This window comes from Callospermophilus lateralis, chromosome 2 (genome assembly GCF_048772815.1).
Source record: "Callospermophilus lateralis isolate mCalLat2 chromosome 2, mCalLat2.hap1, whole genome shotgun sequence".
Classification (NCBI taxonomy): domain Eukaryota; kingdom Metazoa; phylum Chordata; class Mammalia; order Rodentia; family Sciuridae; genus Callospermophilus; species Callospermophilus lateralis.
In genome coordinates this window covers 200,630,726-200,647,426 of record NC_135306.1, presented here as the reverse complement: position 1 = coordinate 200,647,426, position 16,701 = coordinate 200,630,726, and the positions used below count along the sequence as shown (strand labels likewise).

General features: G+C 55.5%; 1 protein-coding gene across 1 annotated transcript; it reads right to left on the bottom strand.

Moving 5' to 3' along the window:
• Positions 1 to 3,149: 3,149 nt before the first annotated feature.
• Cd5 (CD5 molecule) lies at positions 3,150 to 15,081 on the bottom strand. Its single transcript, XM_077108612.1, has 10 exons — positions 14,953 to 15,081; positions 14,018 to 14,075; positions 9,726 to 10,037; positions 9,246 to 9,308; positions 8,694 to 9,032; positions 6,684 to 6,974; positions 5,662 to 5,787; positions 4,931 to 4,984; positions 3,783 to 3,902; positions 3,150 to 3,238 (listed from the first exon to the last, which is right to left on the bottom strand). Exons 1-10 carry the CDS (start codon positions 15,079 to 15,081, stop codon positions 3,150 to 3,152), a joined length of 1,581 nt encoding a protein of 526 aa, XP_076964727.1.
• Between the last annotated feature and the right edge of the window lie 1,620 nt (positions 15,082 to 16,701).

The following is a 16,701-nucleotide window of genomic DNA, read 5'->3' as shown; positions in this document are numbered from 1 at the left end:
GGGCCTGGCTTTTCTGGCGTCCTTTTCCTCCTGTTCTTTGGTTCTCATTATGTATTTTCTGGGTGGAGCCTGCACCCGTGCCTTGTCCTGGGGGAGAGCTGTTTCATACAAGGCCATGGACTCCCACTAGGGGGCGCCTGGGCCCCAGCCCAGCTTGGGACATGCACATTACTGCCACCTGCTGGGCTGGCAGCAGTGTGCTGGTCAACCTGGCCATGGCCCATCCAGTTTCGAAGCTGGAATTGCAGGGCTTGCTCAGAGGGGCAGGGGACACTAAACTGGCTGTCCACTAAGGACCCGCCTGCCCTCTTCCTGGCATTTCCCTGTGCTCCGCTGCTGGTTGTCAGAGGCCGGGGAGGGCGTCGTGCTTTCCTCAGGACCAGCAGCTTTGCGGGTCCCTTAAGTCAGCCCTTCTGCCTTTCTTTCCCACAAGGTGACAAGGGCAGGCCTCCTGTGGAGGGCACTGGGGTGCCCAGCCGCCAACACCGTGTCCCCCCAGGGCTGCACAGCATTGTTGTGCTCATGCATGTTTTCTCCTTGAGCCTCTGGTGGCCCTTTCAGCCCTACTTTTAAATAGGAAGGAGACTGCAGGGCAGGTGGGACGGTGGCCAGGTTGTCCAGCCTGAGGGCAGAGGTGGACAGGGGCCCGGGTCCTGGGGGCAGAGGTGGACAGGGGCCCGGGTCCGTGGGATCCCAGAGGCTGCAGGACTCTGCCGTGCCTTTGTGGTGCCAGAATCATCTCCAGGATGGCTGAGCACCCCCAGCCCAGTCCAGCGCTCACTGCCCTTGTCCTGGCTGCACACTGGCCTCACCTTGTGGGTGTCTGTGGCTGAGGACACAGGACCTCAGGGAGAACCAAGGATGGCCCAGCTGTAGGGGAAAGCTATAGACTGTGGCCACAGAAGCAGGTCACCTGCCTTAGTCGGGTGCCAGAGCAGCAGGGGCACCAAGGACCAACTTTCTAAGGAAAGACTTGTGAGCTGCAACCAGCTGCTCTCCATGCTCCTTCCTGGGGCGGCGCGCCTGAGATGGTGGGGCACACTCAGGCGTTCCTCAGGCCCTCACCAGACCTCGGGGGGCCTCTGGCTGCACAGGGGACAGACCCTTCATACAGCCTGGAAGGGATTCTGAGCCTAGTGGGGATACTTGGGTGAGGCCCTTTGAAACGTCCTTTCTGCTATGATGCCAGGCCTGTCCTGAACCCCCAGGCCCGTCCTGAACCCCCAGGCCCGTCCTGAACCCCCAGGCCCGTCCTGAACCCCAGGTTCCTGAATGCCGATAACTTGGGAGCGAGGCCTGTTGCTCAGAGGTTAAGGAGCTTTCCTTCTGGATTGCCTTCCTCAACACGAGGCAAAGGTAGCAGGTCCTGGGCTGCACGCCAGTGCTTCCAGGGGTTGTCCAGTAACACTAGGGTAGTGGGTGACCCTGCTTCTGGATTCCCAGCACGACTGGGCACATCTGTGACCTGGATTTAGCCATCTAGGCTGTCAGAACCTGGGTGGAAGGTGTATGGGGGCAGAGCGCCGATCAGGCATTTTTCTGGAGTGCTGCCCCCCACCCCAACTCTGCACCCACTGCTGCACACACCACAGCATCTCCCCGCTCCCAGGAGGTACAGGGCCGTGTTGAGTGGAGAAGGGCTCCACCCAGGACCGGTCACCACCAAGCTGCTTCATCTTTTGAGGGGGCTGCCAGATGCCAAAGGCCCAGTGGCCTAGCACAGCCCCTCCCTGTATCAGATGTGGGGCTCCTGGTTAGGTACCCTCTCCTTGAAGTTAAGGAACGGTGCTGCTGGATTTAGCTGTATGTCTGGGATCTCCAAGTGGCAGAGGAGACTATTTTAGCTGTAGGAATGATTTAATCCAGAGGAACATATGAGGCTGTTTCTCTGACTCTCGTGTTACAGGTTAACTGTGACTGGCTGAAACTTCCTTAGCTTGGGACTTTCAACTGCCACTTAAAACCGAAAGCTTAATGGGCCGAGACTCACTAGGTGCCCCTTTGTGCCAGCCTCTGGGGTGGCATCATTGCCCTTGATAGCCCTTCTGGAGAGGAAGGCATCTTCAGATGTGGGGCCTGGGGAGTCAGACGTGTGGCATGTAAGCCTGGATACCCACCCCTCCCTGGCTGGTAGATGCTGAGCACGCTGAGCTGTCTTTGTGCAGCTCTGACCGTGACAGCTGCAGACTTTCCCGGGAGGTCTCTCTTGTGGGCATTCCCAGAAGAATCCATAGGAGTGGACCCTGGACAGAAGAAGCCAGAACCCTTAAGTTCTCAGAAGTAGAAAAAGCATTATTTACAAAGAACAGATTTAAACTACACAGAGAAACAGCCTCCCACCACGTGTGAGTTCCTCCTTGTTCTTCACGTGGCCAGAGTCCAAGGAAAAGGCCAGATTCTACTCAGTGCTTCACCCCAGTGGACGGGGAAGGGGCTGCCCAGGCTTAGGAAACAGGACCCTTCTGGACACCCCGAGTCTGCCTGGAAGGGCTCGCCTCTGGGTGCCATCTTCTCACCGTGATGGTGCCCGGAAGGTGCCAAGCTGTTGCAGCTGGCTTCCCCTGGGTCAGGGCCTGGGGGTGAGCGGGGATGAGAGCTGGGCTGCCATGGAGGGCAGAAGACGTGTGGGAAAGGCACCCCAGTCTCTGTCCAGGCCAAGTCCTGCTGGGAGTGGAAACCGGGGCATCGCTTCCAAGTGGTGACGATCATTTCCTTAGGACAGATTGGTCTGGCTCTAGGTTTTTTTTTTTTTTTTTTTGGTCCCTGGTTCCCAGTTCTTTGGGGTGAGAAGGACAGGAGTCGGGGGCAGTGGGGGAAAGCTCTGTGGAGGTGATTTGGGGAGTTGGGGACTGGCCCACACCAGCTCAGTCTTGGGACAGTGGCTGTTCTGCTGCCAGGGGCTTCTCCACGTAGGGATCTTTTTGCGTTGTCTTCTGAGTTGGATTTAAGATCCACGATTCCTCTGCTAGTCGCCAGGTTGGCCCCGTCACCTCAATTGCTGGTGCTTATTCTTGCCCTTTTTTGAGAATCGAGGTGCTCAGGCCCCTGTTCACATATGGGAGTAGGATGAGGAGAGCAGCTTCACCCTGGTGCCGTCCCCAGGACTGGGGGTCCTGGTGCCGGCGTTAGACCAGGGACAGACTCACCTTCTACAGCCTCTGAGCCACATGCAGGTCATAGTCGCTGTCAGAGGAGTTGTCAGGCTGGGCAGAGGAGCGATTCAGGGCCCCTTCCAGAGCTGGGGAAAGAAAAGGGCCTTCAGAAGATCACAGGGGCTTTATGAGCTGGTGACAGCCCCTGGTATCTGTTTTGATCAAATCAGCCAAGCGATGGCTAATGATGCTGAACTCCAGGCTCCCTGGGGCTTAATTGTTAGCACCAGCGAGGAGCCTTGGCTCAGGGCTCCCGCAGGCCACTTAATGGCTCTCTTCGAGCTGGAGGAATCTGAGGAGCCTCACTTACTATCCAGCCTGTACGGCCCTCCCTGCAGGGAAATAGTCCCATTAGGTCCCAGCGAGGCTGGGGTTAATGACATCCATCCAAGTGCATTCTTCTCTCTAGATGAGTGGTTCAGGCCTCAAAAGGGACAGCTGAGGACTATGAAGACTGTCCCTCCCACAGCCCTGATGTGACCTGCTGTCAAGTGGGTAGTTTGATCCCCTGCCCCCTGGGGTCTCCTTTCTCTCTTTGGACAAGGACTGGCGCTTCAAGGACATCACGTGACCATCCTGACAGCACCGGTCCAGCTCTGCCTGCTGGCCTAGGAGCCCCCTGTTGCTCACCTGGATAGGCCGACAGGTGGGAGTTCCTGGGGGGCTGGCTGTACTCATTATCCACACAGGAGGCTGTGGGGTTCTCGGCCTGGGACCGGACGGTCGCAGTGTGGTTGCGATGGAAAGACACTGCACAGATGCAGGGGAGGCTTCATTAGATCTGTGCTCTCTCCTTCCCAGCAGGGGCCCAGGGCTCATCCTGTTCCCACTAGGTGGTGCGGGGGTGGGGTGGGGTGGGGAGGGCAGGAACACCCACAGTCCCTTTAACGCACCTCCCTGTCCTTTCTCCCTGGGGGGGTCAGGCTAGCAGGGTAGTGGCAGACTTAGGGAGTACCTTGAGGTTGGCTCGCAATCTAATTGGCCAGCTGAGGCCGTCAGTCCGTCCATAGGCATTTACCCAGAGGGACTTGGAGCACAGTGATAGGAAGATGGAATCCCTGTCCCCCAGGGATTTTGAAATATTATTAAAAAAAAAAAAAAGACTGAACAATTTCAGAATCTTCTTGAAGGATTTAGCCCTAAACTTGTAAAGGGGAGAAGGATGCAGAACGGGAGTCAGGAAAGAGTTAGGCTCGGATCCATTAGGGTAGTGCTGGCTGCGACCAGAAGGAGAGGCTGAAGACCAGGGCTGGAGCGAACTGATTGCATTGAAATTTTAAGTTTCTCTAGGACAAAATTAGCTGGGGCAACCTTTCTTAATGCTCCCTGCCTTGGAGACAAACACTGCAAAAACGCCCTGGAAGGCTCTGGTAAGTCCTGACACGTAGCACCGTGTTAGCTTTGCTCAGCTCCTGGTTTTCCAGCTCTCTCTGATCATGCAGTCCCTTTTGTGAGTGCTACCTATCAGCATCTCTTGCTCGCTGTGTTGGAGAATTTTGCTGGGGTAGGTGAAGGCTATAGGGACCGCTGTTTAAGTCAACCACAGAGACAGGGGGACACCATGGTGTCTGAGGCTTCAGAGGCAAAAACCACTCAGTTGTCTGCCCTGTGAAGAAGCCTCAGCCCTCCCGGGTGTGGGGATGTCTGTTGGCCACGGTCACACCTTAACCAAATGTGGTGGAGATCAGAAGCCTCCAGTGGCCACCAGCTCTATGATCAGCATTGACTGTCCCCGTGGCCTGAGTCCTGAGGGGGACCCTACCTCTGGGGACACTTACTGTTCTGGTTCATTCCTGTGGGGCCGATCCACTGGCGTTGCTTCTTCTGGCGAACTGGGCAACAGACAGGAAAGCACATCAGGTCAGGGCACAGGGCATGACGGTGGGAGGAGGGGGGAGGGGCCCAAAGGCAGGCAGTGGGTCCTCCCGCTCCAGACTCTTAGGGCCTCCTTCTCTGACTTCCTAGGGAGGGGACTTGGAGTCATCAGGGGCCAAAGGAGGGTGCCCAGGAGGGTGCCGATGCAACTGGTTTCCCAGAAGAGCGACCACAGATGTTTAGAGCCAGAACTGAGACCTGGGTGAGCATTAGGGAGCCAGCACTGCCCACCTCCGGGCTCTCTGTTCTCAGCATCCTTAATCTCACTTCCTTGTCTCTGAGTAATTTTCTCCTTAGTTCTGCGGGGCAGGGCTCTCAACGCCCTGGGAGGGGTGCAGTTACCTATTGCGTAGATGAGCACTCAGGGAGGAAGTGGCTCAGCTGACATATGGTTGGTGGAGCTGGGCCTACCTAGGCCTCGTGTCTCCAGCGCCAGAGGCTGTGCTAATGACCCAGCTCGGGCCTGCCACATCCCAGAGGATGGCCACAGCCTCCATCTGGCCTGTAGTGGGCCCTATTGGGCCTCAGATATGGGCCAATTGGAGAGTATGATTTTCCTGACATTCTGTTACTTTGAGCAGGAGGGGAAAGATGGGGTGATGAAGGGCAGGCGGCTTTGGGTACCAGCACCTACATTTCTTCACCAGCTTCTTGTAGGCGAGAGGGCCACACACGACCAGCAGCACGGCCAGGAGCACCAGGGCTAGGATGATGCTCACCACGGTGCCTGCAGCCGGGCCTGCAGGGTTGGGGTCCTGGCCTGGGAAAGGGAAGGCTTCCGTCAGTCCCAGTCCTGAGGGACCCACAGCTGTCCACTCCGAGGGCAGCTACCCCAAAGCCCCTGCTCCTCCTGGAAACTCACCAGTATGTGTGGAAGGGAATTCTGTATGTGGCTGTCCCTCTTTCCTTCTCTAGGAGTCCCTGCTACCAATTGGCCCATCCACAACTTGTCATCTAGAGTTGATTATCCAGCTATTGGCCACTCTTGTCATCAACTCTCAACTTTTGTTACCAACTTCCTCTCATACACCATCTTGTACCAATATTTGACATACCAATAGGCAGCCAGCTCTCTGTCCACTACCATCCACTACCCACCATCCATCCATCATCCATCACCATCCATCACCATCCACTATCCACCATCTACCGTTCTTCTATCCATCCATCATCTACCATCCATCCACCATCCACCATCCATCCATCCACCAATCACCTTTCACTGTCCACCATCTACCATTCATCCATCCACCGTTTACCATCCATCCACCCACCATCCATCTGTCCATCTTTCTCCTATGAATTATTAATCATTCTTTATGTAGTAAATATATACTGTCTACCCATTGATCTTCTAGTTTCCACCCTGGAAGAGTAGGAGACAGAAGGTAGAGTTCTGTCACCCATCAATTGCCTAACGATGATCTGCCTGTGGCCTTGCCCTGTCCCCTCTTCATGGTTCATGCTTATAGCTGCCTGAGCTCTGGTCAAGCTGTCTCTTGTTCCTTGACGCCCCCCTGCCCCCCGTCCCCCCGCCATTCGCCATCCTCTTCCAGGGCTCTGGGGCACTGTCCTCCAGAGACATGCTCACTAACCAGGTCCCAGAAGGAAAGTCCAGCCCTGCCTTCTCCCCGCCATGGGCTGTGGCCAACTCACATGTGACAAACACCCGCTTGCAGAGGGATTTTTTCTCCTGAAGTTCGTGGCATTGGGACAGCTTCTCCTGGGGACAGGAGAACCCGCTGGAGGGCTCACTGGCGTCCAGCGTGTCGTAGGAGACGAGGCCGTTGCACTTCTGCTCCTGGCACAGCTCCGCCCACCGAGCTGGGCCCCTGCTCACATGGCTGTCACACAGGGCTGCCCACTGGGTGGCCTGGCGCACCTCCACAGTGCCCTTACACACACTGCCGCCCCCCACCAGGCGGCTCTGGACCTTGGGCTGGAAATCTGGGGAGTGAAGACCATGAGAGGTGAGGTGGCAGGCTTGGCACCAGCCCACGTGCCTGGCCCCTGGAGCCGGTGCCACCGGCAAAGCTGGGGCCCTGGCAGCGAGGAGGCTCTGTGAGGACGCGGGGGCAGATGCCTTCCTTTCGACCTTCCTTCCCTTGGCATTCTTTCCAGCACTTGCCCTGATCAAACTCCCTGGGGCCTCTGGATGCCAGCGTCCGTCCTGAGACACAGCGCAGGGACAGAGTGCTTTTCAGAAGGGGGAAACTGAGGCGCAGGGATGGGGAGCTGAGACCCAGCTCTAAGTCCTCATGCTTCGCAGCGGGCAGAACCCAGGAGTCCTGCTGCCAGGCCCTGGGCCCTGAGGGCTGGACTGTCAGGGACTCGGGGCTGGCTGGAGGCTCATTCATTTCTGCTCGGCAGGGTGGAGATGGGAGCCCTTGGCGGAGGCCCACTCGGCTCGGTTTAGAGTGAGTTGTGATCTCACCAGCTTTGGGCCAGTTTCCATGGTAACATCCATCTTCAAAGTCCTAGTAAATCTTCTGTTTAGAAGAAACCCCTGGGTATGGTTTTGCAGCTTGTAGTCTGCCTTATGAGGGCTTCTAGCTGAGGACGAGGGGCTGGGGGCCAGGCCATGTCCCCTCCTCAGACCAAGAGACCCTTGGAGGGGGTTTCTGCCTGGAGGGGACAGCCTTTTACTAGTTTGTACCAGGTACCCCATGGGGGGGCAGCCCTGCTTACAGGGGAACCCAGGGGTCCACAGCCATGCCTCCTATCGTGGTACGGGAATCTCTGGGACCCCGCCGAAACCCAGAGTTAAGAGGTCCAGCCAAGGCGAGACTCTGCATTGCACCAGATCCTGGGTGGTGCTGGCACTGCCACAGAGGGACCGAGCTTCGAATAGCCAAGGTGCAGCAGTTGTCTGGATTGGCCCTGCCTGAGGAGAAACCCCACCTAATGTTCTGTGATGTCGGGCAAGAAACGGAACCTGTCTGAGTCTCAGCTTCCTCATCTGTGAAATGGGAATAGTAATAGCTTCTGCCTCCTACAGTGGTTGTGAAAACTCAAGACTGCCGGTGGCGGTCCTGGAACCAGGTAGGTGAGCGGCTTCACATGTGGGCCCACGGCCTCCCCGCCTGCTGCGATGGTTCTGCCTGACTTTGAACTATGGTCTCTTTGGTTTTGTCTACTGATCCTGGTTTGGCCCCTTGGAGTCCCATAGACTCAGCCTCCCTGGTTCTTGCCTCAACCACATTACCACCACCACCTCTGTCTTTTGTCAGAGGTGACCCAGGGACCCGGGCAGAGAGCCCTCTTGGGGGCTTGCTCTAGCCCCAGGCCTCAGGGACCCCCCAGCCAGCCCTCATGATCCTGCAAACTCATCCCTGGGGACTTTCACATTCCCCTCCTGCAAGGCCCACCCATCAGGTGCTCCCTGCAGGACTTTCTCCGCTTTGTTCTGCCAAACCCACCAGGGTCCTGCCTCCTCCTGGAAGCCCTGCCAAAGCTACTTCCCCAGGGGGCAGCTGAGCCATGGTCACGGAGTCCTGTCCACCTTCCCGCTCCCTGTCCTTCCCCGAGTCTCAGGCTCAGTGTGCTCATATCCTCTGGTGTCTCTGTACCCTGGGCTGCACAAGGCTTTCTGGAGCTGGCCTGGCCGTCGGCCCATGACCACTTCCGGGCCACAGGAGGCCTGGGGGCTTTGCTGGGCTCACTCACCTGAGCAGACCAGGCTGAGAGCCTGGCCTCCCTCCTGGGCTGGCGTTTTCTTGAAGCACTGGTGCAGGGAGGTGCAGCTGGAGTTCTGGATTTGCCATCGAATCGGCAAGAGCCTGCGTGCCCAGCGCTCTCCTGGGTCTTGAGGTTCTACTGCCTTGGCCTCGGGAGGCTGCTTCAAGGAGCCACACTGGAGGGCACCGCAGAGGAGGTCTCCCAGGCCCTGGAGCCCGTGGTGGTTCTCGTAGCTGATGGTGCCCCCAAGGCTGCCACTGTAGAACTCCACCACGCCGGCACACCGCAGGCCCCGGGGCCCCGCCACCAGCTGCAGCCTGGGGGGTGCTGAGAGAGGGGGCACGGGAGAAGGGAGCCGTCCTGAGTGCTGTGCCCGCTGAAGCACAGCCCGCTGCTGGACCCCAGCAGGTAATCCCTAACAGGCGTGGGAGGTGGTGCATCCCAGACATTGCACAGGGCACGCTTATCCTAGATTTCCTCCAAAATCCCTACGTGACGGGGCCTCCTGGGTTCTCTCCAGGAGGCCTCCCAACCGCTTACCTGTGGGCTCTGGAGTCATGGTGGTTGGGGGGCTTGTGGGTGGAGGTGTCGTCGTCTGGGGCTCTGTAATGAGACACTCTGGTGAGCGAGGGAGGGGTGGGTGGAGGAGGGAAGGATGGGGTGTGGGGAGGGCTGGGGGCAGCCTGCAGTGTGAGGAAGATCTGGAGCTTGTGACATAAGTGCCCAATACGCCCTCCTGACCCTCACCTTCGCTAGGTGGCAGTCCTCCACGCTACAGATGGGAAGGAGGAGGTTAGGAATGAGGCTGTCAGCAGTTGGCAGGAACAGGGCCTGTGTCTTCATCCCCCATGTGCCAACAGCCCATCAGTCTTCCTCCTCTGTCCCCCAAGCAGTAAAAATGACTGGGGGGCGGTTTTCAACTAGGGACCCCTTTCTCTTCCACCTGCTTGCCTCCGTCCGGAGCACAGAACTGGGGAGGCGCCCGGTCCAAGGGTGTCCGTGCGGCTGGCCAGTACCCACCTAAGCAGACGAGGCTCAGCGGGTGGCACTTGTAGGGTGAGTCTGTGCTGCAGTTGGAGAAGGACCCCCGGGGCCCATGGCAGATGATCTGGTTCTGGGGTGTGTTGAAGTGAGAGTAGGTGGTCAGCTCCAAGGAGACCCCGCAGCGCAGCTTCTGGCAGAACCTGGCGGCCTGCTGGGAGACCTCCCGGTGGTGCAGCACCCCGTTCCAGCTCTCACTGCACACCGAGTGCCACAGGTTCCTGGTGTGACTCAAGACCTGCAGCTGGCCCTGGCACCTGGAGTTGGAGCCGGTTAGCCTCACCTGGAGATCTGGGTCAAGAAGTGGTGGCAGGGGTCAGTGGGGTGAAGAGGAAGGGCCCTCCCCTGGAGCCCTGACTGTCCCCTTCCCCTTTGGGCCCCTTGCCAGCTGGGTTCCCGCCTGCCCCACTGCCTGTTCCTTCTGAGCTTCGTCCCTTCTGGGGCACTACAGGAACTTTCTAGAAACTCAAGCTGGGGCACCCAGGAGGCCCTGAAGCTAGGGTTCCAAACTTGGAGCAGTGGGTAAGATATTCTGGGTACCTACTGTCCAGTGCAGTCACCCATTCCTACAGATTCTGTGAACATAGGTCTGAGATGGAGTCTGCCATCTTTTTTTTTTTTTTTTTCACTTTTAAAATCCGTTTTATTGAGGTACAATTTATGTATAGTGAAATGCACTCATTTTAAGAGTACTGTTGAAGCAATTTGACAAATGTGTACAAGCATGTAACCACCACCACCTAGATATGGGACACGTCCATCACCCGGAAAGTTCCTGCATGTCTCTTGACAGTTAATTTCCCTGAATGTAGCTGTAGGCAACCACTGATCTGTTTTCTGTCATGAGAGATTAGTTTTGCCTGTTCTGCAATGTCATCTGAATAGGATCATAGAGCAAGGGTTTTATTTTCTTTTTGGTTTTTCTTCTTTCCCTCCTCATTTATTTATGTATTTGAGGTCTATGCATGTTGCTGTATGTATCAGTAATCCGTCCCATTTATTGCTGAATAATATTTCATTGTGTGGATTTGCCACTCTTGATTTTTTATGCACCATTTGGGTTGCTCCTGGGTTTTTCCTCCTATGAATCAAGCTCTGTGAAAATTCTTGCTCAGGTCTTTGTGTGGGCAAATTTCCATTTCTCTTGAGTAAATACCCCGAGTGGAATTCCTGGGACATAAGTAGGTACGTGGCTTTTGTGATTTTATGAGCGGAAGGAAAAATATAGACACACATAAGCACAGATTGGTTTGGTAGGGGATTGGTCCTAGGACCTCCTATAGATACCAAAATCCATGGATACTCAAGTTCCTTACATAAAATGGCAAAGGGGGCCTGAGGATTTAGCTTAGTGAGAGGCGGGGTCTGCCTAGCATGTGCAAGGCCCTGGGCTCCATCTCCAGCAGCGGAAAAATAAATAAAATATGCATTCAGCCTGCATGCGTCCTCTCATGTACTTTGGTCAACCCCAGATTATATACAATCCTGATACAATGCAAATGCCATGCCATTTTCATAACAAGCAAAAAATCAGTGCATTTCAGTAGAGACACAGCTATCCTAGACCTGGCTACATTTTTTAATCTGCCGTTGATTGAGTCCACAGACACAGAGGGCTCACTGTATACATATTTGTGTATGTACCAAGAGCTTAGAGAAGAATATACAAAAAAGAAATAAACGTGCTGTTACCTGGGGTACTGGGTGAGGAGGGGCTGGACAGATGGGGACAGTGATGGAAGGGAGACTCTCCACTGCAGATCTTTTTATAAAGAATTGCCAGGCAATTTAATGAATTGCTTATTCAAGAAAAAAACAATTCAATGTACAAGGCTCTTCTGGGGGATTCTGAGGTGGAAGGTTTTCCTGGTGGGGAACCACTGGTTACGCTGTTTGTTTTCTTCCCACAGATGAGGACGCTTGGGGCCTGGGCGCAAGGCTGGGGGCTTCCCAAGGTCACCTGGCTACTTGGATGCAAAGCAGGTTGATCCAACACCTGACTGAGGTAGGACACTTTGCAGACCCTGCGCCCAGCTGGCTGACTCCCAGAATCTTCCTCTGGGGAGGGTCTTTCTCCCCATCTCACAGGTGGGGAGCTGGAGGCTCATAGAACACTGGCTGGAGCTCAGGGCTGGGATGTCAGTGGGGTCCAGGCCCCAGCCCAGGACCTGCCAAGTCCCTGTGACTCCTTCTGATGGCACAGTGACTTCACAAGACTTGTGGCCTCGTTTCTCCCCAGTGCTATCCCAGCCGGTGTGAAAAACAGGGCGTGGTGAAATGTGGGGAACTGCTAAGCTCACAAATATGTATCATGTTTCTTCGCTGTGGTGGGGTTCGCTCTGGTGCCGGTGACAACTTCTTAATCGGCAGGTCCCCCACAGCCTGTGGATTCGCACCCCAGCCCCTGCCGAGCCCCAGGCCGCCCTTCACCCGGCTCTTCCTTACCTGGGTCCTCCAGGCTGAACCAACCGAGGCAGGAAGTGACTGCAGAAAGGAGAGAGGAAGGTCAGGAAGTGAGGCCTCCGCCCTCTCCCTCGCCCTCTCCCACGCACACCTACCCTCTGCTGAGCAATGGCCCTGGCTGCCCCCAGGGACCACTCTCGTGGGTTCCGAGTCAGGGACTGTTATTCCACAGCTCAGAACCCCTAAGTGATCATGGAATCAATTTAATGGATTGCAACCATTAATTATTTTTTCTTTAAAAAAAAAAAAAACTTTTTAAATGAGTACAAAGTGAAGCGGATTTTTCTTGAGTGCATGATTCTATGACCGTTAACGCCCAGGACCCATATGACCTCCATCCGCATCAAGACAGATGCATACCAGTGCCGGCGCCCAGAGGGATTCCTCATGCTATCTTTCTGTAGTAAGGCGACCATTGCTTTTTTATTTTTATTTTTTTTTCTTTCAAAAATGAAATGGAGAGCACACCTGTAATCCCAGTGGCTCGGGAGGCTGAGGCAGGAGGATCGCAAGTTCAAAGCCAGCCTCAGCAACTTAGCAAGGTTCTAAAGCAACTTAGCAAGACCTTGTCTCTAAATTATATATATATATTTTAAGGGGTTGGAGATGTGACTTAGTGTGTGAAGGGCCCCAATATCAAAAAATAAATAAATAAATAAAAGAAGGGACTGGAGAATGACAGAGTGCATCGGGAGGGTGGGCATCACTTCTTTTTATGGGTTGGGGGTGCAACGCAAAACTGTCCCCTGTGTAGCTTTCACTCCAAAAGTTGAACCTCTCTGGTTTTAGAGAACTGAGCCATCAGTCCGAGGGAACCCCAGGCTATGCTTGCTACTTTCTAGACAGATGAGAACGGCGGCGAGTTGTCTTTAACTGCTCCTGGATTCCAGAGGACAACAGGCTCAGATGGCAGGACTGGCCCAGGCTGGCACAGCCCGTTGTCCCGTCTTCCCAGTGGCCATCTGGGGTTCTTCCTCCGGGCAGCCCATGGCGTGGGGTGCTTGGTAGAGGCCAGCTTGCCTGTGGCTGTGGTGGGGGACGAGGTATCATCTGGGTGGGGACGGGGTGGGACAGAGAGCTCCTGTGGCCTCAGAGACCCGTCTTATGGAGTGAAGCAGGTATTTCATTCCATCTGTCTGGCTCTTGGGGTTCCTTCTCTGTTGGAAGCTGGGGACAGCCCTGGGTCGGGGAAGCTGCTTTATACATAGGAAACAGCTGTTTCAATTGCTTCGGAGAAATTATTGTTGGCTCTTAAAAAACTTGGGCCTGTCCTTCCTGAGTGTTCTCAAGGGGCGGGGGTGGGGTGCGTCCTCCTCCCACACAAGGCACCTGGCAGTGAGCTGTGGTGGCCCTGTGATAAGTTCCCTTTACTTCAAGAGACACCATCCCAATCATCTGGACACTGGGCCTTGGAAGGGATGCTGATTCTTACAAACAGGGAATCTTGGGCCTGGCGCAGTGGCCAGAGCTCTGGCTTGAGTGGAAAGGGAGGGTCCAGTTGTCAATCACATCTGATGGCAGTGGACCAGGCACCGGCTAGCATGTTGAAAGAGGTGGCAGGAGACCATTTGGCTCGCCTCCCCTCTCACCCCTCGCCTCTCGTTCCTACTTCCCCATGGTCTGGTTGCCCCGTGGCAGCAGGGCAGTCCACTTCCTTTGGCTACAGCACGAGGGCTTAGGCAGCTGGAGGAGTCCCTGGGGAGAGATGTTTAGGTGTGCCCTTGGCTGCCGTATGACCCAGGGGCTGCTTTTCAGGCACTCATGACTCCTTAGTGTTCTAGGCCTGAGCCGGCTCTGTCACTTCTTGCCTGTGGGCCTGGGGACCAAGTCTCGTCGGCAGTGTGGAATGAGAGTGGGACCACCAATCTAGGGACGTTGAGAGGATGAGCTGAAGCACTCCGGGGAAGCCCCGTGCCTCCCTGGCCCCGGCTCAGTGCTGAGAGCTAGGGCTGCTGGTCTGGAGAGTGTACCGGGCTGGGGCAGGAGTGGCTGGCACGGCAGGCCTTCCTGAGTTGCTCTGGCAGGAGGGGCCCTGTCTGGGAAGCACAGGGGGCCAGAACCCAGGGAGCACAGGGAATGCGGGAATATAGAGTGGGAACTTTGCATCCTCAGAGCTCACAGTCAACTTTCATTATTAACCGCAGCTACCAATTATTGAGCACCTGCTGCACACCGGGAACTTGAGATGGTTCCTTACAGGGATTATGGCGACTCTCCCACACAGCCCCATAATGGGATTTAAGTGTGTTTGTGGTATAAATGTTGGGAGAAGGCACGTGCTCAGCCAGTGTGTCATGGCTAGCAAGTGGTAGGCCTTGGATTCAAACCATGATTCTGACTTCAAAATCGTGCCCTCTGCTCTCAGCCACCCAGCCGTTGTCTCCAAAACATCACATTGGAAGATGCAGAGATGGACACTACCTAGACCCCGACCCAGAGGGCTGGAGCTGCCAGACCCTGAAGTCCCTGGAGGCAGAGACTGGGCCTGGCCATCCTGCAGATCCCGCACACCCCAGCACGGCTGCTGCTCAGAGCACGTTCTCAGGAAAGACTAGAGGTGCCGGGGAACCAAGTGGAATTGAAAAAGAAAGTGCTCTTGAGAAAAGCCGTCTGTGCATTCCAGGGCGTTGCCTCCCTCTGGGAGCCTGCCTGGTCCTCTACCCATTGTCCACCACCATCACTATTACCATCACCACCACCATCACCGTCACCAGAATCACCATCGCCATCACCAATATCTCACCATCGTCACCATCACCATCACCACCACCATCACCGTCACCAGAATCACCATCGCCATCACCATCAGCAATGTCACCATTGTCACCACCATCACCATCACCATTACCGTCACCATCACCATCACTATCATCATCACCAAATTACCATGGTTGCCATCACCATCACCACCATCACCACCATCACCAACACCACCACAGTCATTGCCATCCCCACCATCATCACCATCACCAATATCACCATCACCAATATCACCATCACCATCACCACCACTATCAGCATTTTTACAGTTTTCACTCCCCTGGATATTTTTGTGCGTCACTCTCTCAATCCCCACCACAAGGCAGTATAGTGGGTGTCATCGTTTTTGGTCCCCATTTTGTAGATGAGGGAGGTTAAATAATTTGTCCAAGCTGCAAGTGGCAGAGGCTGTGCTTTGCCCATTAGACCAAGCTATCTCTCCTCCCTTCCGAGGGAGGCCTGGGGTGCTCTGCTCAGTGTCCCCAATTCCTGCATGTTCCTGGCAGGCAGCCCTGATGGAAGGGAATGAACTTATGACTTTGTTCAGTTCATGCACGTGCCACGGGAAGACTTAACCAGGGACTTGCTGTGTGACACTGGCAGCCATTCAACCTCTCTGGACTCGGTTTCCTCATCTTAAGGTGATGAAGTGCTATTCCATGACCCCTTACCTTCCTCTTGGTTAAAACCTCCATGCTCTATAAGGTAGTTCCTAATGTATCTCAGGAGCTGGGAGGAGGGGCCGAGGTGGGCAGAGAGATGCGCGGCTGACGTGGAGTGCCTATTCTTTACCTGTCCAGTGCTACTTTCAGGTTTTGATCGTCCACCACCTATTTTCATTTTTCTAGGATCCTCCCCGGTGTCTGACTAATACCCTGCTTCTTCTGAGCCCTGTGTTCCGGTCTCCCCGACCCCTCAGGGCTGCAGTTCAGTCCTGCCACATTCTTTCTAGAGAGAACTCCTGCAGCCCGAGGCTCAGGGCTGCGCTCTGGGGCTCTCAGGCCTCCAGGGGCAGGGGATGGGAGCATCGCGCCATCTCCTCACCCACCGTCCACCACCGTCCTCGGAGCGGCGGGCTGGGCATGAGGATTCTTCAGAGGCCCTTTCCTTCCCCACCCACCTTCCCTCGAGCCCCCATGATCCAGGGCTTGGACTTGCTATGTCCTAAAAGCCAGAGAGTCGGAGGGACTTCCCACTGTCCCCAGGCGCCAGTCTCACTGTCCCTGCATCTGTAGAAATTGGGTCACTTTGACCTGGCCTGCCCCGAGGTTTTGGTGAGGCTAGATGAATTCCTGAGGGTGGCGTGGAGACATGTAGATCCTTCTTCCCTCCCCACTCAGAAGGATTCCCACTTTGGCCTTCAGCTCCGCATCCTGTGGAGGAGTGAACTCAGAGCCTCATGCATTTGAGCCAGTTTTATAAAAGATTCTCTTTTGTTTTGCTTTTGAACAAATCCTAAGATATTTTCGAAAAAGAGGGTGTCCTGGTTCTGGGCTGCTTCACCGGGAGCCCCGGGCAGCTGCCTTTTGATCTGGCAGCACCCGAGGGCACCCTTCTTTCTCTCTGCGTCTGGAGGGTTCTGGCTTTAAGCACACGATGTCGTCCGCAGTGAAATATACGAATTTCCACACCAGGTGGGATGCAACGAGAGTATCCGCAGCCTCCCATTGGATCGGGTCCGGCTCAACACCAACTGCATTTGTCAGAGATTGTCAGCGAGTCCCGGTTTTGG

Coding starts and splice junctions, on each gene's coding strand:
- Cd5 (XM_077108612.1), bottom strand. CDS start 15,081: ATGATAGTGATGGTGATGGTGACGGTAATGGTGATGGTGATGGTGGTG. Junction 5,788..6,683: donor CAAGCGGGTGTTTGTCACAT/GTGAGTTGGCCA, acceptor TCCCTTTCCCAG/GCCAGGACCCCAACCCTGCA. Junction 3,903..4,930: donor CACAGGAATGAACCAGAACA/GTAAGTGTCCCC, acceptor GCATCTGTGCAG/TGTCTTTCCATCGCAACCAC.